At 32.1% G+C, this 22,570-nt stretch overlaps 1 protein-coding gene across 1 annotated transcript; it reads left to right on the top strand.

Moving 5' to 3' along the window:
- Positions 1-9,304: 9,304 nt before the first annotated feature.
- Positions 9,305-10,096, top strand: LOC125838859 (uncharacterized). Its single transcript, XM_049517886.1, has 2 exons — positions 9,305-9,518; positions 9,891-10,096. The coding sequence occupies exons 1-2, from the start codon at positions 9,305-9,307 to the stop codon at positions 10,094-10,096; spliced, it is 420 nt and encodes a 139-aa protein (XP_049373843.1).
- Positions 10,097-22,570: the final 12,474 nt, after the last annotated feature.

Below are 22,570 nucleotides of genomic sequence, written 5' to 3'. Positions count from 1 at the left end.
TTGAGTAGCTCATGCCCATAATTCCTCATGAACCCTATGAGTTGAGTATTCTTGAAATAGGTATTACCATTGAAGTTCTTGAGTTCTGAGTTGTTGAGTCTCGAGTATTGAGTTTTATATATGGTTATTGAAGACCTTATTGAGTCGTTTACGTCCATAATGCGGCATGAACTTTATTCTGAGAAGTCTTTTACAAATTTTTCTAAACTTGTTTTAAGACTTGAGTACTTGAGTTGAGAAAGTGTAGAGTCGGGTTCATTTTCTTTAAAATGATATATGAGGACTAAGTATTCTCAAGAGTAAATAATTTCACATTTAAAAGAGAATGAAACTGAGATTTCCAAAAGAGTTTTGAGCAGTTTGAGTAACATCTCTTTTTAGAGAAAGATTTTGAGTAATAATCTCAAAACACAGAAAGAGTTATGTTTTTAAACATATGAGCTGAGTATATTTTTGGGAGTAGTATTGAACACCGATATGAAGATGAGTTCAGATAATTCAAGTCTCTCTAAACCATATAGCCAACGTGAGTAGAAAGGGTCATACTTTTTAGATGATTCCTTAATGCTTTTAACATAGACTAATGGGTCCACTTAGTTGACAGGTTTTATACCCCGACAAAGTATAGGACAGTTCTGAGTGATAGTTGTCAGTTAGAGAATCTCCCACAGAGTTATATTATTTTTATTGTATGCAAACTAAGTTACTATTGCATTTTCAATACATTGAGTCTTTTTCTATTGTTTTAAAAGCTTTTCATATACTGCATCTCTTTTATTATTGATTTATCTAGAGTTGTGTGTCTTATTGTTGAGTTGAGTGAGCTGAGAAGAGGTAAGTATGTTTCTTTTCCACCAGTTCAAGCTTATGCTATGTTTTAGAATTCCCCTTACATGCTCGTACATTCCATGTACTGAGCTATTTGGCCTGAATCATTTTATGATGCAGATACAGGTATTCAGAATCATCAACGGACGCTTCGTTGATATCACATGCAGTTCGAATTAGCTATGGTGAGTCTCCTTGCTTCCGTAGGATGTCATTACTTTTTTAGTTTTGTCAGTATGTCGTGGGTATTGTCCCGACTTCCATCTTTTTCATTTAGAGGCTTGTCCCTACTTCCATTTTTTGTTCAATTTTTAAGATTTTGTATGCTTGAATTAGTCTTCCGCTTGTAGCCAGCCAGGATGAGGTTCGCTTGGGGACCACAATGGTTCTCGAGTGCCGGCCACGTCCAGGATGTAGGCTCGGATTGTGACACGTCTATTTTACTAAGTTGTGGTTGTCTAATTCATATTTCATATACTAGAACTAACCGATGATCCTAGTAGTACACTATGATTGTTAACTGATACTGCACTTGCTCTTTTTTTTTTTGTTGAATATAGGGAATATTGAGGCGGATACTTTGAGACCTCAATCGTGAGATGCATGATATTTGAATGCAAGGGTGAGCTACTTCTTTCGAGCTGTCATGGATTCTTTTTTCTTCTTAGTCCATCTCTTCATGTTTAAACCTTTTACTTGTGTTTTTTTGAGTTTTGAGGTTCCATCCCTTTTATCTAGCCTATTAGTGTTTTGGTACTATGACTTTCAGGTTCTAGGGTGAGAATATTTCTGCAATTACTTATGACTAAATTTTTTTTATTAAAAGACTATTTTTAAATCATGATACCACTTATTTTTAGTTGTTTTATGAATGGTGTGATACTGTGATGGTAATAATTTGATTCTCCCACCAAGGGTTAGTGTCACTCATAACGATCTATGACATAAAAATATCAAAAATAGTAATGAACAAAATTAAAATAACATAAGTTAATTTTTTTCGCAAAAAGTCAAATATTTTTATGAGAAAGTACATTTGGTAACATGTTGACGCCGTTACCTAAGCCTAGATGAGACTATGCATATACAAAATAGGAAATTATGTGATTGGATAGTTAATAAAAGTGCTTGAACATTGAGATGAAATTAAATATCTAATTATATTTCATTAGACTTTTTTGAATCTCTCGAATTAGTGGCCGATAATATTGAATTTCACATTCATGCCACATTGTCCATTAAGTACTTAAAAAAAAAATCAAATATGTCCATACTTCATTCCAAAAGCTTAAATTAAGCCAAATGCCCCCTCAACCTATTAGTCAATTCTCAACTACACACCAAAACTTCACGAGGGTCAAATTACCCCCCTAAACTTTTTATTTTCGATATTTTGTAACCCTTAAACGCTCATCTTTTATCATTACCCATATATGCACGCGCTAAGCATGGCCACTTTCTTCAATTTTATTTTATTACTTATTTCAGATGCAATGGACCCCACTTTTTTTTTACTTTACTCTTTTAATCAGGTATAAATTTCAATTCCAAACATAACCAACAACATGTCTACTCTTCAATTGAGTATCAACCTTTCTTCTTCTTCTACATTGTTATTAGCAAGTAATTCTCATATATTACATTTTAAAAATTATCTTTTTAAAGAATTCTTTATGCTTAGCTTATTCTTTTCGGAGAAGTACCTATAGTCATAGTTAGTGACCCAAGAATTGGTCTTTTCAAGATTACTTGCTCTGCCACCCAGATAATTTTAACAATATTATGTATCGTGAGATGTAATTTTTCTAAAAAAATAAATAAATTCTATCTTTGAATGAAAAAATGGGTCTTGAAAATTGACATTTTCTAAATCTTCAAGGTCAGATGTAATGGTGAAAGAGAAAAATGTTTTTTGTGATTCTCCTTGTTGGAAGAAGATGAAAAGAATGAGTGTACATACACTTTGGTTAATATTTATAAATCGAAGAGGAAAATAACATATTTTTGGGCATTGACATGGAGAAGAAATTTCAAACTCCATTGCTAGATCTCGTTGACCTTGCAATTCTATATTTATGAGTGAGGAGAATAAACTTGAACCATATATCTAATAAAGAAAAAAAGTTAGAGAAGATTACAAATCCTAAAGGTTCAAGATTTGAAATGGAAGTTACCATTGAAGCTTTGAAATGGAAGACAATTGTTCCCAAGCTTCAAGCTTTTAAAATAACATAAGAAAGGAAGAAGATGGAAGATTTATGGGAGAAAAAAGGTCTTAGAAATAAAAGTTGCAACTGGAAGCCTTGATTTTATGCTGATTTGGACTTATACGTGGATTCCAAAATGCAGATAATGTGTTTTAGATATGATGAGTCGGGAATTTCTACTTATTTATGGCTTATTATTTAATGATTTAGTGTCCTCATGCCTATTTTATGCTCATAATTGATGTTATATATTGATATGTAGCAATGAAGGCTTAAGAGTGAGACAAGGACATTACGATGCAAAAAAGAGCGAAAAAGTTGGAAACCTGAAGAAAAGAGAAGTTGGAGCTCGCAAAAGCCACTTGGCGACTCACCGAGTGAGCCTCCAGCTTGCCCAAAGCTCCAGCGAAGAAGCCCATGAAATAAAACAATTTGGTGAGCAAATATTTGATTCGGTGACGCGCCGAATGGATCAGCGACAAGATCAAGCTCGCCAAAAGTTCTAGAACAATTTGATTGAGGAGCCAAGCCAAACACTAAGAAGAAGAGAAACTTGGCGCATCGCCGAATGGGTCGGCGATCCCGGCTAATTTCACCGAGTTAACTCCGTGTTGAGTTTTTGGAAACGTATAAATTCAATTTTTGAAGGAGGAAAAGGGGTTCCCACACGGTGTATTCCTGGTTTTTTGAGAGTTTTTACAATTTTTACATTGTTTAACATTTTTAGAGATTTTCGGGTGTTTCAATTTGGGAGATTGTAATATTTTAGCTTCGATTTTAACATTTGAGTATTGCAGATCATTGGCAATTCAGATGGAAAACTTTGTTCGTAACGATTTCTTGCTTTCCATTATGCCTAGCTAAAACCCCTTACCTTAGGGGTGTGATTATGTAGTTGAATGCATTAATTAGCTAATGAGTGTTATTAATTGCTGATTTTAATGTTGTTTTGAAGTGGGTTCAATTATTTGTTCATGTTTTAATTGATGAATTGAAGTTGCAAATTCAGTTCTAGCTTATCTCTCTATACTTGTTTGAGAAAGAGGTAATAGAGTAGAATGATTGATTGTTAGTTGTATTGATTGCGTCTTTGAAAACCCAGCTTAAAAGAGTGAGTTAATTAAGGAATTGGGTTGTTTAGTAATGATAAGCTTGTCGAGGTTCAAGAGAGCTCGCTTGAAACATAATAGTTGATCGAGAGATGACTATTGTATTCAAAACCTAGCCTATCCATTGAGAGTCAACGACTTTAAGCAATTAGTAATTACCCATTACGCGAAATTAGCATTCAACTGATCACATTCCTAAGGTCCGATCTCTAATTGTTTACTTCCCATGTTAAGTATTCTTTGTCCTAATTTGGTTACTAAACCCCCCCCCCCCCCCATTTGATATTAATCGTTAAAACTTCGTAATTTGTTTTCATGTTATGAAATCTTTACTTCTACAAACGATTAGGACACGTTGTCACTTCTTAATTGAATTCTTTACCGTATCACTCCCTGTGGGATCGACCCCAACTCTTAATTGAGTTTATACTTGTTAGCGATCGCCTACACTTAGAATTGGATGAAAGTGTAGTTGAGCGTTATCAAGATACATCCTTACACACCTAAGGGAGGTGTATTCATCTTCTTGGGTAGATCAGCGTTTAAGGGTTACAAAATATTGAAAATAAAAGGTTCAGGGGGATAATAGGACCCCTGTGAAGTATCAGTGTTTAGTTGAGAATTGACTAATAGATTAGGAGGGCATTTGACCATTAAGACCACTAAAAAAAGATCTCTTAAAATATATGTAGATCCTATTGAAGTATTTCATAATTTTTTAATATAAATTGTCATAATAAAAAGGAACAACTAAATCAAATAATTACAATGATATTGTTAACAATTAAGTTCTTAGATACTCTCCAGATCATCTACAATGATTATATTAATTCTGGATTCACATATTAAAGAGCACCTAATCTCACAAACTACTTTCTAAGAAGGGTGTTGTGAGGATTAAACCTTCAATAAAAAGATAAACTTAAAATTAACCATGTGGTTAAATTCGAGGAATTATGTTGACATAATTTAGATGATTGATCATCTGCATTTTTTTAATCTAAAAATTTATATAAAATATTTACCTTAAAACATATGTCTTCTTTAATTAGTGAATAAATATGCCAATCAAAAGAAAAAATGTAGAGTTTGAGATGTACGTATCAAATGACATGAACAAAAGTATCTTACATAATAATTGTGGTGGGTTTTTGTTAGTGTATTTGATGTAAAGATTTAGTGATTGTGTCTTTGTTTTGTTATGACACAAGATAAATATTTAGTGATTTTGTCTTTGTTTTGTGATGACATAAGAGTTTGAGATGTATTAAATGACATGAACAAAAGTATCTTAACAAGACCAGATGATTCATTAGTAAAATAATAAATATAAGAGGCTTACATACAGAAGAGTTTAACTATTAACCCTAGTAATAACTATTATGTTCTTAATCGACATAGAGTTAAGAATCGTGAGTTTAATATATATATATATATACACTTTGATCAATCAACATTTGTATGTGTGCTTTTATAATAACTAGTTTTTTTTTGTTTCTTATCAATTACTATAATTTATAATAATAGTTATGATAAAACAATACATATATTGTACTACTTGCATGTGCACCTCACATGTAAATTTAACATAATTATACATTGTTAAAACCTTAAAAGATGAGTCATCACTCTAGATATTTGAATGATTTTTTCATTATGAAATCTTATACTGTAAATACTTTTCTCTTTTTCTCTACTAATAAACAACTTGAAAAATAATATCTTATGAATTGAAGGAAAAAAATCAGAAATATACATTAGCTAACTTACATTATAAAAATATATTTCAAATTTACATCACAAATTTTTAGCCCAAACACAATTCGGTACACTATATACAAAATATTTCATATTTTTACTTCATATAAAAATATTTTAAAAATTGATATACAATATTATACATTCTTACAGAAAATTGGATTGTCTTCTTCCTTGAATCCATGCATCAAATTCATCCAAAAACACCTAAAAATGCACCAAATCACCAATAATTTTATATTTAGACTTCTGGTCTTTTGCAACAATATCCACTCGAAGCGCAGTTTATTTGCGGAAATTTGATTTTTAAATCTTGAACCTTCAAGCTTCGACAATGGTTGTCTATAGCTCCAATAAAATGTTAAGTGTACTTCATAGTAACTACAATAACAGAGATAAATAATGATATAATATGTATTTTTTTCAAATCAGGAGCTACTATCAATTACTAAGCTATGTATACATATGAGACCATTTATTGCACCCCAAACAATTGGAGCAAACAAATTAGTTAATTATCGCTATTAATCGCTGCAATAACCATCATAATCGGAGAAATTACCATTGACTTAGCTATCAACAAATTTATGTAATAATAAAATCACATTTGAAAATTTGAAAGATCAATGAAATGTGGGAGGAGAGAGAAAAAATAGTAGGTTAGCAGCTAAATTTGTAAAGTTTACTGAAAAATTGGGCAAAATGTCAACCCATCAAATTTATTGTAACATCTCGCACCTAGAAACGACTATAAAGAGTTTAAAATATGAAAATATTGATTTTTGGAAAGAATAAGGAAGTTGGGAAATTTTGTCTAAGTTAAGAAAGTAAGTTTTGACCATTTTCAAACGGCCATAACTCCTAGCTCAGGAGGAGTTTGGAGTAGCTCTTGATATGTTCGGAAACCCTTGGAGAGATATTTCCAACGCCGCCAAGATTGAAGGATTTCGACATCGTATGAGTGAGATATGCCTTCCGGAAGTTGGGTTGTTGGATTGAGGAAAGTTTCAATCCGGATTTAGGGAAGGGCAAAGTAGTCTTTTCCCTAATTAATTTCCTAATTCATTTTTAGGGATAATTTAATTCAGTTTTGAAAAGTTAGAATACGCTTAGGGCTTGGAGAAGAGAGAAAGAAAGAAAGAACGGGAGAAAAAGGCAAGAATTAGCCAAGATCATTCAAGATTTGCGAGTGGAATTCGTCGGGGGTGATCCCTATTAAGGTATGTGAGATTTCTTTCGTGTTGGGTTAGTTCACCCACACACTAAATTGTTTCAATTCAGCGAAATTGGAGTTGTTTGAATGTTAAGAAAGTGAAGTTCTTGAAGAACATTGTTGAATTCTTGTGGGTTGATTGTTGAATGCCTAGTGTCAAATTGATTCATGTTTCCGGGTTGTTTTGCGAGTTAGATTGGTTGTATATTGAGGGTAAAATTGATCCTAGGGGTTTGGGGAAAGTACCATGGAAGTTTGGAGGGTTTAGAGATGAAAAACGGAGGAGAAAAGTCGAGAACACCTGGGTACAGGGGTTGGGGTGTCGCGCCCCAAAATGTCCTCTGAGGTTTGGCCTCTGGCGCGTCGCCCAGCCAAAGTGCCCCACCCAGCTCTCTGAGGTTTGGGGCCTGGCGCCCCACGCCTCTCAGTGCGCCAGGGACGCCAGTTCTCCCCATTCGTTCCCCACCTTCTAGTACGTGTTACTAAGTGATGTACCTACGTTTCCTAGTCGATTCTAACACTCTAAAGTACATCTAAACATCATGAAATCATCCATAAACATGAGATCATGAACCTTGAATCCATAATTCAATTCAAGGAAAGTTAAGTTCAAAGTCAAAGAAGTTAAGAGTCAAGTCTAGAAGTTAAGGAGTAAGTCAAAGCAAAGTTTCTCAAAGTTCTCAAGGGTCTTTAATAATGTTTTAATGTCATTTTTAAGACTTAAGTTTTGAAGTTAAGCAAGAGTAAAGCTATGATTTGAAGTTCTTTTCTTAAAAGAGGTCTATGGGGACTATGTATTCCCAAAGAAGTTTAAAAGAAATGTTTTTCACCTTTAAACAAGATCGGGAACTGAGATTTCCAAAGAGCCTTCGGGCTAGTTTTCAGAAAAGAATAATAGCTTTCTAAATGAAGCAAGCAGGGGAAATTAGATTTCCAAGATACCCTTTGAGCTAAGTTTTTGAGCACTAATCTCAAATCACAGAGGAAATATGTTTTAAAAACATAAGAGTCAGTACATTTTTTGGAGTAGTATTGAGAACCGAATTGGGGGAGCGTTCAAAGAACCCACAGCCCCCATAGAACCATGTAGCCATCATGGGTAGAAGAGGTTCATACTTTTTAGATGAATCCTTTTCAAATTAGACTAGTGGATCCATTAGGCAGTTCAGGTTCTATACCTTTGGCCGGGTATAGGATGCTCTGGCAGCGTGAGGTTGATCGTTGTATCATCACTACAGCTCTTATGTGATGGTTGTCGGTTAGAGAAACTCCCACAACAGTTATTGTATTTCTATATACATCAGTTCATTTGTATTTCTACATACATCTCAGATTTATTGTATCTTTGCATACACAGAGTTTATAGCATGTTTTAAACAACTTTTCTTTATATTGCACTTGCTGTAAATTGCTTTATATTGAAATGAATCAGTCAGGTTGAGTTGAGTGAGCCAGGTAAGTTATTCAGTTTCTTTCAGATTCATTCTAGCCTATGTGTGGTTTAGCATTCCAACTCGCATAATTGTACATTCAATGTACTGATTCCAGTTGGCCTGCATCTTATTATGATGCAGACGCAGGTAACCAGGATCAGCATCCAGCACCTCGTTGATCCAGTTGAGCAGTTCAGAGTCAGTGGTGAGCCTCATTGCATTTCAGAGGACTCTTTTATTCGCTTTCAGACTTTCATTTATTACGATGTTGTGGGGTTTGTCCCAACATCCATCTCAGTATTTTAGAGGCTTCATAGACAGTCAGATAGTTATTAGTTCAGATGTCTTTCTTTATCTTTCAGATGTTGTTTAAGACTTAAGTGCCATTTTGGCCAACTTATTATTCTTTAAGTTATTATTTGAGATTATTTCATTAAGTTAAGTCTTCCGGTGAGTTAAGTAAGTCAGGCCAAGGGTTCACTTCGGGACAGAAATAGTCTCCGAGTGCCAGTCCCGCCAGGGTGTAGGCTCGGGGAGTGACAAATATGGTATCAGAGCACAGAGTTCAAAAGTCATAGGGAGTCTATGAAGCCGTGTCTGTAGAGTCTTAGTTATCGGTGTGAAGTGCACCACATCTATAATTAGGAGGCTGCAACATTTAGGAAATTCTTTACTTCCTTCATATCCATCTCGTGCGTTAGAGTGTATCTCTAAAAGTTTCCCTCTAATTCGTGCTTGTGCGTGTTACAAATAACCATGCCTCCACGAAGAGCAGAACGAGGTCGTCCAGCTAGGAGAAATATTGAACCACAAAATCAAGAATTACCTAATGCACCTGAAGTGCAACCGCAAAAAGAGGTCTCTAAGGCTGAGTTTAGAGAGGCTATAAGGATGCTTAGCCAAGTTGTGACTAATCAGGCTGGGCAGCAGAGAGGAGATCGGCAAGAAGGGACTGACACTTCAAGGATTCGTGAGTTCTTGAGGATGAATCCCCCAAGTTTCACTGGTTCGAGCACTGCAAAGGATCCAGAGAACTTCATTGAGGAACTGAAAAATGTGTTCGATGTGATGCATGTTATTGATACTGCGAGAGTTGAGCTAGCTACAAATCAGATGAAGAATGTTGCTAGGACCTGGTTTGATCAGTGGAAAGGGGGTAGAGCTGAGGATGCACCACCTGCGAGTTGGGCATGTTTTGAGGAGTCCTTCTTGGGACGATTCTTTCACCGAGAACTGAAAGAGGCTAAGGTACATGAGTTTCTCACCCTAAAACAGGATTATTTGAGTGTGCATGAGTATGGGTTGAGGTTCACCCAACTGTCTCGCTATGCTTCGGAAATAGTTGCGGACATGAGGAGTAGGATAAGTTCGTTTGTTGCTGGTTTGGGTCGCCTGTCAAGCAAGGAGGGCCGAGAAGCGATGCTTATTAGGGACATGGACATCTCGAGGTTGATGGTCTATGTGCAGCAGGTAGAGGAAGAGAAGCTAAGGGATAAAGAGGAGTTCAAGAACAAGAGAGCTAAGACAGGGAACGAGTACGGGCAGTAGAATAGTAATGCAAGCCGGTCGTCTTTCCAACAGAAATAGAAGGGACCTGCTCCATCATCTGCTAGTGCACCTGTACCTAAGAACAAGAATGAGTACTATGGTCAAAATTCCAGAGTTTATCTTCAGATGTTGTTTAAGACTTAAGTGCCATTTTGGCCAACTTATTATTCTTTAAGTTATTATTTGAGACTATTTCATTGAGTTAAGTCTTCCGCTGAGTTAAGTAAGCCAGGCCAAGGGTTCGCTTGGGGCCAGAAATGGTCTCCGAGTGCCAGTCCTGCCCAGGGTGTAGGCTCGGGGCGTGACATTTATTTACACTCAAATTAGTCTACTTTTAAAAAAAACCATTGGTTTATTACATTAATTAGTTATATTGTTGTATTCCCTTTCCTCTTTCTTCTTTTCTTTCTTTCCCTTCTTCTTCTCTTCCATGAATGATTTCTTCTCCAAATTAAACCATCTTGTTCTTTTTCTTCAATCCTCTCTCTTCTTTTTCTTATTTTTTTTTTTCTTCTCCAAAGTTAAAAATATGAAGATGATGAAATTGTTGTTTGAATTTTTAATAAATTTTGATTTTGATTTTTATATAGCCTTGCTATTGACAAAAAAAATCATAATTTTTTATAGAAATTTTTTGGAAGCTCAATTTTAAGTTGTTATAGTCTAATATAATCATTATAAGAGAAAGCTTCCAAATTTTATAAGTGGTTAAATTGAAAAGAATATTAATTAAATAGTTATTAAGTTGTACTATTATTTATTCTCTAGGATACAAAAAGTGTATCAAAGAATTTCACCTTTTAGTGAAACACCAACAATCCATAACTGTTATGAATTTATTAGAGTGACTTAAAAGAATTTTCATCTTTTAAATATGACATTATTTTATAATCGTTAATAAATAATTATACATTATATATACTATCAATACATTATATACACAAGCTGCCATTTTTTTATTGTACAATATCGATATATACATTGTATGTCATATATACATGTTTATGCATATTGATACATTACATAATCTATTTATAATGTATGTGTATAGTATAAACAATGCATATGGATATGTATACATTTTTTATACATAGATATACATCATATATATAATTATACACTATGTATATAATATTGATATATTGCATGACTATTTATACAATATTGATACATAACATGTATAACATTTCTTTTTGTTGAAACTTTTTTATTACATGTATGAAAAATGTAGAAATTTGCTCCATCACGTTGTTTCCCTTGTTTTTAATGTGAGCAATACCTTGAGAAGTCGTGTATATAGTAGTGATATTCACAACAAAAAGGAATGCAACTTTATCCACGATTTTTCTCCCATTTAACCACAATTTTTCTGTGGTTCAATCTCACGATTTTTAATCCATTCTTGGGCTACTTTTTATGAAAGAAAAATTAAGTCCATACCGCAAAATAATTTCAAATAAATACCCTCTTGTCTAAATTGATTACAATAGACTTCTCTTCTTTCAACAATCCAAAAAAGAAAAATTCTGCTCCCTTCTACAACACAACACGATCCCTTCCCCAGTTCTCCTTTTTTCCCCAATTCAAATCAACAATCCACTCCGCAACATTCTATCAGTGGAGGAAATTGCGATTATCCTACAACATCATGAAAGTTGAAATTCAAGATAGCAACATATCAATTCGGATGTTAAGACAATAATAGTAGAATCTACATTCAATTACAAAAATTTAGTCACACAAATCTCAAATCAACTCAAAATTATTGCTTCTGAAAACATCGAAATCAAGTATATATGCAACTGCACCTCAATTTTTGCCATTGAAAATATCTAATGATATAGTCTACATTGAGTTGAAGAAGAAGAAGAACCTGAAATTACTTCTTATCAAGTGGTAATCGCTTACAACCACTATTTCACAAAGTCAATCCTCAATTCTTAAGGAACTTCTAAATCCTCAATGATACCATAACAACAATATATATTGTTATGATATCATTAAGGAACAACTAGATATTTAGAAAAAGTTACATAAATATTGAATGATATCATCGTAGTATATATATACTATGCCATAGAAGGTACCACAGATGCCAATCTCAAGTTCCAAGCTGAAAATGAAAGCGTCTTGACATTTATTGTGGACCGATCTTTTTTTGGGCTTGTTGTTTATTTTGTCTTCTTTGCTGAGACGGTACTGAGCCTGTGACTTTGTATTTTGACCTTTGCTTTCATTTAAAAGGTTCAATCTGGACCAAGGTTTATGTTTAAAAAAATAACACACACACACACACACATATATATATTGATGATATCATAAAGATTTTCCTAAGTCATTCGATGATACATGAATGATACTATCATAATATATTCATATATTATCATGATATTGGAATTGTATAATTGAGGAGCAACTATTGTTTACCAAATCAATCATCAATCCTTAATGAGACAGTTCTAAAATCCTCAATGATACCATAACAGACATTAAAAAAAAATTGCACAAATACTGAATGATACCATCATATATAGTGAATAGTGATGGTACCAAACAAACTGAAGACGAATTGGACCTAGGCTAGGAAGAGAGCACACTAGGTAATTATTTTGGGAGACATGACATAAAATGAGTTAATTAGGGATGAGCTATTGGCGGATAATTAGTTTGGTTTTTGTGTCCACTAAGTGTATTTTTTCAAAAAAATAATCATATTTATTATAAACTAATTACTTTATTATATATAAATAAAATTGTTCTAAGTTTAAAATATTCATCCATTTTGACAATAGATTTAAGTTAATTATACTGTCAAGTAATTATCTCATTAAACAATAAGTCTAAATACTATTGATCCTTCTAATAGGATTAGATGAGGTGGGAAAAAAAATCAAATAATTAGTGATTCGCTGGGAGATAAATTTTTGTTTGTTTAACTATTTGTCTATTTCACAAAGATCTTTTAATTTTCTAGTACGTTACCACCTTTTAAAAAAATCTGCAAATGTTGATATACAACTCATTTTCTTATAATTATTAGGAAACCTACATAGACATATTTCACTATCATGTATATTATTAATATCTATACTTTTAAAATATTACGTATGTTATCACTAATTAAGAATTATCTATCATATATTAAAGAAAATACAATTAGATACGTATATTATTGCTATTAGATACACGAAAATAAGGAAAGAGGCGAGCTAGATTACAGAGGGAGGCGAGCGAGGTTCATATATATCCCAGATACATGCGAATCACACTAGATACACACTAGATATATGTACATATATGTATCTGGTGTGACTCACATATATATGGGATACAAGATGCATTAGAGAGTGGAGAGCAAGAAGGGAGAGAGGCTAGGGAGGTGAGCGAGGTTTGTTATGCATCCCAGATATATGTGAATCCACTTTGATAAGATGTATCTAGAATAAATTACAACTAATTTTGACCTCATGTATCAGAAATACATGTATCTGGACGTGTCTAGAGGCACCAAAATCTGATAAGATACATAATATTGCACATGAAAGTGTATCTAATTAATTGGCTCCTAAACTAGTGAAATTTATGTAAGTTCCCCAAATTGTTACCCATGATTCGCAAATAATTGTTGGAAATAAAGGGATAGTGCACAAATATCCTTCCCCTCAAACTATATTTAAAATTTTAGCGACACGCCTAAATTTTACTAGGAGCCCCTTATCTCCTTAAATATATATTTTTTAAAATATTTTTTGTTCCTTTTGTACTGACGTGATATAGAAAATGTGCTCACTTTTTTTGAAGCAAGTGAGATGTAACACCCTAGAAAATTTTTAAACTATGACTCGAACCGTTCTTCGTAGTGAGTGACATTTTTGCAAGGAATTAAATTTGTTTTGAGTGTTAAGATCACTAGAGGTAATACCTTAAGTTTCAACAAGAACTTAAGAGAGTTCATTCAAGTCCTTCTTAAGTTTTTCTTAAGTTTTGGGTTAACTTCAAACGACCATAACCCCTAGTACAAGATGATTTAGGTGAGCTACAAGATGGAAAATTAAAGCCCTTTGAGTCCTCTTTCCAACGCCACCGAGTTTGCTCAATTCTGAGCTTTGAGTAAAAAGTTATGACGGATTTACTAACGTCGCGCAAACCTGGCAGCAGCTCCGCGACACGAAGCCAAACACAGACCTCACTGCCTGGTGAAAGATCTTTCCGATTCCCAGCTCGTTTTAATAATTTCATAAAGGGTATTTTAGTCCTAAAAACCCTTAGGAGGTCATCTAAATTGCCCTAAACGAGTAGAAAATCAGTTTTCTTAAATCAAACCCTCTCATTCACTCCAAAGATTCTACGCTCAAGAAAATCAAGAAACTCTAAGGCTAAGTTCATCTTCCCAGATTTTCCTTCAAGTTCTTCAAGATGATGATTCTTTCAGGTATGTAAGCTTTCATAGTGTTGGGTTTGTTCTCCCTCACGCCAACCATGTTTAATTCTATCCTTGAATTCGTTTTTGAGATTGAATTATTAAGTTCTTGAGAAATTCTGGAGTTTTAGCCAATATTGATAATCTTATTGAGTTCTTGAGGTTTGTGCTTCGTTCTTTGATAATGAAGTTCTCATTGAGTAGTAGAGGCGAGGGTTTGCGAATAAAATGAGTTAATTGACAGTTCCTTGTGTGGGTTTCGCTGAAATTGTTTTTGGGTTAAAAGAATTCGTGAAATTTGACCTTAGAATTGCAGTAGGTGTGAGTTGATTCGAGTTTGAGAGAGGAAGCAAAGATCGGGAAAAAATATGTGCCCAGCTCTGCGTCGCAGAGGTGTTTTAAACATTCAGTCCTCCGAAAAGTACCCCCCCCCCCTCTTCCACGTCGCGAAGACGATACAGAGTCCACTGTCCCAAAATTTATTTTTGCGATCAAAGATTTAATTCCATCTCCGCGTCGCGCCAGTGTTATTTAATTTGGGTCTTCTCCCGTTCTTGAAAGCAACTATCTTAACCCTCCTAAAACATTGAGAGGTCCTACATTCCGAAGCATAACCCTTGAATCCATAATTCAAATTCAAGGTAGAGTTAAGGGAACATTCTAAGAAAGTCCCTCTGAGCCCTTTTGAGGAGTCTTCTACAACTTCTAGTAATTTGCTTCAAGGCTTGAGTAAGTGAGTAAGAGGTTCAGGAAAATGTGTTCATGAGTCTACTTTGTCATCACGAGATCTTTCCTATAATGAACGATAATTCACATTCAAGAGAAAGTTAAGAGTAGAGTTCAAGAAAGCTTTTCAGTTCAACTGTGAATCCTTTGATATCAACTATCGAATTGAACTAAGTTTTGAGGAAGTATGTCAGAGAATAAGAAGAGTCACATATATGAGTTCTATAGAGTTATGTAGACCATCGAGTCAAGTTGTTTCATGCCCATAATTTTGCATGAACTTCGTAAGTTGAGTATCTTTCAGAGAAGTGGTATCTTCAAGTTCTAAGCCTTTAAGTGTTGAGTTCCTAATCCCTTTTGAGAAGCATTTTTGAGTACTTGAGATGAATATTTCATGCCCATAATTTCGCATGAACACTATAAGTCGAAAAATCTTGAGATGAGTAGTATCATTGAAGTTCTTGAGTTTCAAGTATTGAGTTCTATCTATGGTTATAGAAAACATTGCATTGAGTCGTTCATGTCCATCATTCGGCATGAACCATATTTTAAGAACTCTTTTACAAATGTTTAAACTTTGTCTTAAGACTTAAGCTTTGAAGTTGAGTAAAGAGTACGAATAAAGTTCATTTTCTTTAAAATGATATATGGGAACTAAGTATTCCCAAGAGTAAATGTTTTCACATTTAAGATAAGAGGAAACTGAGATTTCCGAAAGAGTTTTGAGCAAGAAAAGGGAACATCGATTCCAAGAGAGCTTTTAAGCTAAGTTTGAATAATTATCTCAAATCAAAGAAGAAGTTGTTTTAAAAACAGATAAGCTAAGCATATTTTGGGAGTATTATTGAGCACCGATGTGGGGATGTGAGTTTCATATTAACTCAAGTCTCCATGAAAACCATGTAGCCATCATAGGTAAAAAAGGGTCATATTTTTAGATGAATCTTTTTCACATAGACAAGTGGATCCACTTAGTAATTCAGGTCATATGCCTTTGGCAGGGTATAGGATGGTCTTTGGCAGTGTGAGATAAAGTGTTGTATCATTACTATAACTCTTAAGTGATGGTCGTCGGTTAGAGAAACTCCCACAGAAACTATATTACTTTATTATATAAGTAAAGTTGAATTTGTTATTGCAGTTTCTTTAACGAACTAAGTAGTTTTACTGTTTTATAAAGCTTTTCATATATTGCATGTGTATTGTTGCTTTATATTGAGTTGAGTATCCAGAGTGTGAGTACCCAGAGTCGAATATCATATCTTTGAGTTGAGTATCTAATCTCTGAGTTGAGTATCTTATTCTTAAATACTTCTGAATTGAGTAAGTTGAGTAGTTTTGAGTATCCTTGAGTATTCCTTGAGTTGAGTAAGTTTGAGAAGAGGTAAGTATGTTTCCTTTGTATCAAGTTTCAAGCTTATGTTATGCTTTAGAATTTCTCTTACATGCTCGTACATTCCACGTACTAAGCCAGTTGGCCTGCATCTTATTTTCATGATGCAGACACAGGTATTCAATATCATCAACGAGAGATTCGTTGATACATCCGAGAGTTCGAGTTAGCTATGGTGAGCCTCTTTATTTTTCGGAGGATTTCATTTACTTTTCAGTTTAGTCAGGATGTCGTGGGTCTTTTCCCAACTTCCATCTTTATCAGTTAGAGGCTTCATAGATAGTTAGTATAGTTGAGAAGTCTGTATTATTCATTTATTTTATTAAATATTTTAAAGACTTAAGTGCCTATTTTATGGCAAGTTGAATATATTATTTTTATTCTAAGTTGTTCATTTGAGTTTAAGTTTTGAAAAGTTGAGTTTATTGAATTTTATTCAGTTTTAAGCTTTTGCATGCTTAAGTTAGTCTTCCGCTTGTAGTTAGCCAGGATGCAGGGGCGGCTCTAACAAATCGGTGGCCTAAAGCCAAATCCGAATAGAGGCCTTAAATTTGAATATATTTTTTTATGAAGTTTATTATTGCCAATTATTTAATTTTTCTTGAGACATCATAGTACTCATAATTTATCAAACTTCTCTTACTTATTTGCTCTTTTATGTAAAGCTTATATTTTCTATAAATAATACTCGATATTTAAAAATATATATATGTATAACATATTTTTTTTTTTAAATGAGGCCCCTCAAATTTTGGGGCCTAAGGCGGTTGCTTTTTTTTCAAAGGTGTAGAGCCGCCACTGCCAGGATGAGGGTTCACTTGGGGACCAACAATGGTTCTTAAGTGTCGGCCACGTCTAGGGTGTAGACTCGGGTCGTGATATGAGAGACAAAAATATGAGAAAATTTAATTGATATTGACATATGTCCTTTTTTAATTGGATATTTAGAAATAATTTTTTATGTTTTATTTGATTTTCTTCACTTATTTTAATATCCGTCCGAAATTAAGTCATTTTGTATACAAGATATTTGAAATTAAATTTAGAATTATTTTTTATTTAAAAAAAAGAACAAATAAAAGCAATAGGAAAAAGGAGAAAATACAATGAATAATTATTAAAAAATGGGGAAAAAGATCTGAATACAAGACAATTTATTTTAAAAAAAATTACGAGTATTAACTTAGTTTAAATACAAGGCAAAGAAATAAGAAAAAATACAAAAAAAAAAAACAAAACAAATAAAGCAAAAAAAAATTATTTATGCACATGACGCTAGTATATTACCAACAATACAGAATTGGGTCTTGGTTCCATATCAGCATAACAGGAGCACAATAATATAAATAAAGAAGTTTGGCGGGATGGAATAATAAAATCTTAGTTAAATTTAAATGTATCGCTGAAATTTTAAATTTAATTTAAAGGTACTTGTGTTTAGGTGTGTACATGACCGGGTTGGTTCAGATTTTTTAAATATCAAACCAAACCATTTGTGTTGGATTTTTAAATCTATAAATCAAACCAAACTAATAAAACTCGGGTTTTTCAACCTCGAGTTTTTTCGGATTTTTTGGATTTTCGAATTTTTTCGAGTTTTTCTAGTAAAGTATTCATACAAACATATAATTTACTTGTACTTCAAATATTTCTTTAGTCCTACCAAAATACAACTATCTAAGGTGTTTCTTAAGAAAATAACACAAAATATGATATGAGTAATGACACTAAAATATCCAACAAAATAATAATAATGAAATCACGTAAAACAAATATTGCAAATTAACAAGTCATAATGAAAATGATCATAATTTTAAATTACTAAATCATGCTAAAATAAGTTTAATATGTATTAGTTACATGACTAAATATTAAAGGAAATTAAATTAGATTATGTATTTGAATTGTTTAAACCAATGTAAAACCAAAGAACAAATATTTAATATTATTGTCATTCCTAGTGTTGAACTGATTTTCACTTTGCATTAGTATTAATTTGATTTTGATTTAAGCTTTATTATAATTACCAACATATGTGGACTATAATCTTTATTGAACCATTTAGAATTCTAAATTTCAAACTTGAAATAATATATTAAAAGATAAAAAACTATGAAAAAGTATAAGAAATATTTAAAAATTATATCAAAGTAAATATTTTTATGTATAAAATAAACTTTTAAAATTATATATATAATGTCGGGTTGGTTTGGTCTCGGGTTGATTTTTTTTAGTTAAAACCAAACCAACCCAAATATAGTCGGATTTTTTTTTTCAATATCAAACCAAGTCAAACCAACCACTAGTCAGGTTTTTTTCCTCAGTTTACGATTTGGTTCGATTTTGTACACCCCCTACTTGTGTCTTATTCGAAATTTAAAGGGATAAGGGTTTGAAAAATACCCCAACTTTGATCGGATTTTGATGTTGTGATACTAAACTTTCATGAGGACCTATTACCTTCCTAGACTATTTAATACCGTATTTTTTACCCCCTGAACTATTTAATAGTATATTTTAAAGGTATATATGTGCCCACGTGGACACATTACTATCTATAATTTTGCATTATTTTTTATGTCCACGTGGGCAAATATATATGATTAAAATACGGTATTAAATAGTCTAGGGAGGTAATAGATCCTCATGAAAGTTTAGTATCGCAACAGTAAATTCGACCAAAGTTGAGGTATTTTTCAGATTCTTATCCCAAATTTAAAATATAGATGAAGTTGTGACTATGTACATATTAGTTGCAGGAAATAAGTAAACATTACAATACATTGTAATAGTTAGTTATATAAGATGCAATTAAATAGTTTTTTTTTTTTTTTACTTACCTTTTGTCTGCAATAATTATTTCTTGCCTCTTAATTTGTGCTTGGATAATTGGTCCTTTTGCTTTAATGGGATGCAAATTAGATTTGTAAAAATAATAATTAAAAGACTAAATTTTAAAAGAAGAGTTATATATCCAACTTATTATCAAAAGATATCAAAAATTTACCATATTACCCTTAATATTTAATAACACAAATATTCGTATCAAATTTAGAATTTTAGAGTATCATTAATAAGGTTAATTTAGTAAAATATACTTCTAATTAAAAAATATTTAAGGAGTCTGTCAAGTCAACAAGGTCACGTAATATAAAATCGAGGAAGCAGATATTTGCACAAATCAGTCATTATGTTGATATATTAGGTGTTTTAATGACGATTCCCAATATTACCCTAGTACCAATAGTTGGTTTTCTAGTTGGATTACAAGATTAAAGCCAAAAAAAAAAAAAGGAGCACAACAAAATAAAAATCAACAGTACAATTTTTTTGCTTTGCTACAAAATAAACAAAGAATAGATGATGTTAGATTCTCCATAAAATTAGTAAAAGAAAATTAGCTTTGCTACCAAATATAAAATACTTGCTACATGAACTAGGGTAATTCTTAACATGACTAAAAAAATATATTAATTTATTTTATTGGATGGAAGAGTGCTTGTGATGGAAAAAAAACGTGTGAGTTATGATTAAATTCAATAAAAGAATTCTATTCTATCAAATTGACTCTAATTCTAATTCCCTAATGACTGATTCTTACAATTGTGTACATTAATAATGTAAGAATAAATTAACCTTTTAAGGGGTATAAAATTGATCAATATTTGAAGGATATAATTATCAATCAATATTTAGCAAAAAATATTTATATTTATACATTTATAATATATAGATAAATAGATAGATGGATATATTAACAATAATTAAAGTAAAAAAATACTGTTACAAAAAAATATAAATAAGAAAGATAACAAAAAATTGTAAAACACAGAATACCAGTATTATAAAGCTAAACGTGAAGAAATATCTCTCGTATCATTCATATTTTAAAGTGATAACCACCAAATTCACCCCTCGATCTTTTGTGGTAAACTGGTAATGGTGAATAAAACATGTTTTTTGTGTGTATATGTTGAGTGTGACAGATGGTTCCAAATAATTGGTGTAACGAATAAATTGACATTGAAACAATTAGGAAGAGTAATATACACAATATTTACGCACTTATTCTCTATTTTCTGCTTTTCTTGCGGCTTAAAATATGCCCATGGTTGGAATTAATCATCACATGAAAAATCTTTTTCATTTAATTCAACACTTCTACCACAACAAACACGTAAAAAATAATATTGGGAAAATGGGAGAAATTGACAAATAGTAATAATTCAGTGGCGGAGCCAGAAATTTTAAGAAGGGGTTCAAAATCTGAGAAGTAAACACATGAACTAGTGAAAGGGGGTTCAACATCTATTATACATACCTAAAAAATAATTTTAACCATGTATAAATAGTAATATTTTTCGCCGAGGGGATTCGGATGAACCCCTCATTATATGATGCCTCCGCCCCTGGAAATAAAGATATATTTATTGTTACTAGCTATTTCTTTTTCTCTGAAATTTAGTTATACTAATATTAAAAGTTATTTTACACTATCGATTAATTAAACTTATGGTAATAAATTAATTTTTTTATATATATATATAGATTAACATTTATCGTAGAAAGTTATAAATAATTTTATCTAATGAACTACTACTCAATTATATATTTTCACACCATATTGAATAGAACTTCAACTCTTACAAAGTGACTGAATTTAAACTTTTTTTAAATTAAAAATTAATAATAAATGGGGTGGCAAAAGGTGAAAAGAGCGGGAATTACAATGTGGATAATCGAATCCTCACTAATAAAATGAATGCTTAAGTAATTAATCAACTAAACTATTAAAATTTTGCGCTCGAATTTAAAGTTAGAGGCGGCTTATTTGCAAAAATAATTGACATTAATTAAAAGGTGAAGATAAGATTGGTTAGTTGCATTTCAATTGACTTCGTACAGGAAGAAACAAATCATGACGATAGCTTATGTAAAATGTGCAAAAATATAAAAGCATCTTTAGGGTTCACTTTTGGGACCCATCACTAATAAATAAATTAGAAAATATATTTAAAGAAAATGAACCGATGAAGAATCGCATAATAAATTGACTATTTAAATTTTCGTTATGTTAATACGAGTTTGATTCATCACCTTGTAATTAATTATTTCCCTTCCCTACCCCTATTTATAACGAGAGAGAAAAAACCAAAAATAATGTTTTAATATGTAGAAAAAGTAGAGTTTCTATAGTTCTATACCTAAAAAATATAAGACGAGAAGAAGTGTTTAGTACGAGAAAATGATTGGTGCAAGTATAATGTCAAGCTAGTCTAATTCTCACTTTTGAGATAATAATAAAAATAGCCTCTTATTTTAAGATAGTTTTGAAGTAGTTAGGTGTGTATTGATCTGATTTTGTGTATTATTAATTTGGTTTATCAATTTTCAATTTATAAACATACTAAATCGATAATCAATCCAATAAGATATTTATTATTAATTTTTTATTTAATTGATAAGAAAGTGCTCTAATTTTTTGTTTCTATCTGTTTATACTTTATATATATATATACGCTAATTTTTATGTATAAAAGTGTATAAAAATTACAAGAAAAAGCAAATTTAAATATGTTATTATTGAAACAAACTTATTTTATCTTGCTGGCTAAGTAAAAGACTTAGAATACAGTAGCAACGGTAGCAATTTTTTGTGTCTTGATTTCAGTTTAACCGATAAGAAAATAAACTACTTTCATACGTAAAAGTTTATAGAAATTACAAGCCAAAGCAAATTCAAATTTCTTATTACTAAAATAAACTTAATTTTTTTAATCTAGTTAAGTAGCAAACTTGAATGCAATAGCAAGAAAAATAAAGTCAGTTCAAACTTTATACTGATGGGAGGAACCCCACAAGGCCAACAACTTCAGGAAAAAAAAAGGCAATTATAAAATGCAAAACAAAACATAGAGTATGTGTCTAAAATCTA

The sequence above is a fragment of the Solanum verrucosum genome, unplaced genomic scaffold (genome assembly GCF_900185275.1).
Source record: "Solanum verrucosum unplaced genomic scaffold, falcon-dt-bn FXZP01000182.1, whole genome shotgun sequence".
NCBI classification, from domain to species: Eukaryota; Viridiplantae; Streptophyta; class Magnoliopsida; order Solanales; family Solanaceae; genus Solanum; species Solanum verrucosum.
Note: the sequence above shows the minus strand (reverse complement) of the source record. Positions and strands in the feature narration are given on the sequence as shown.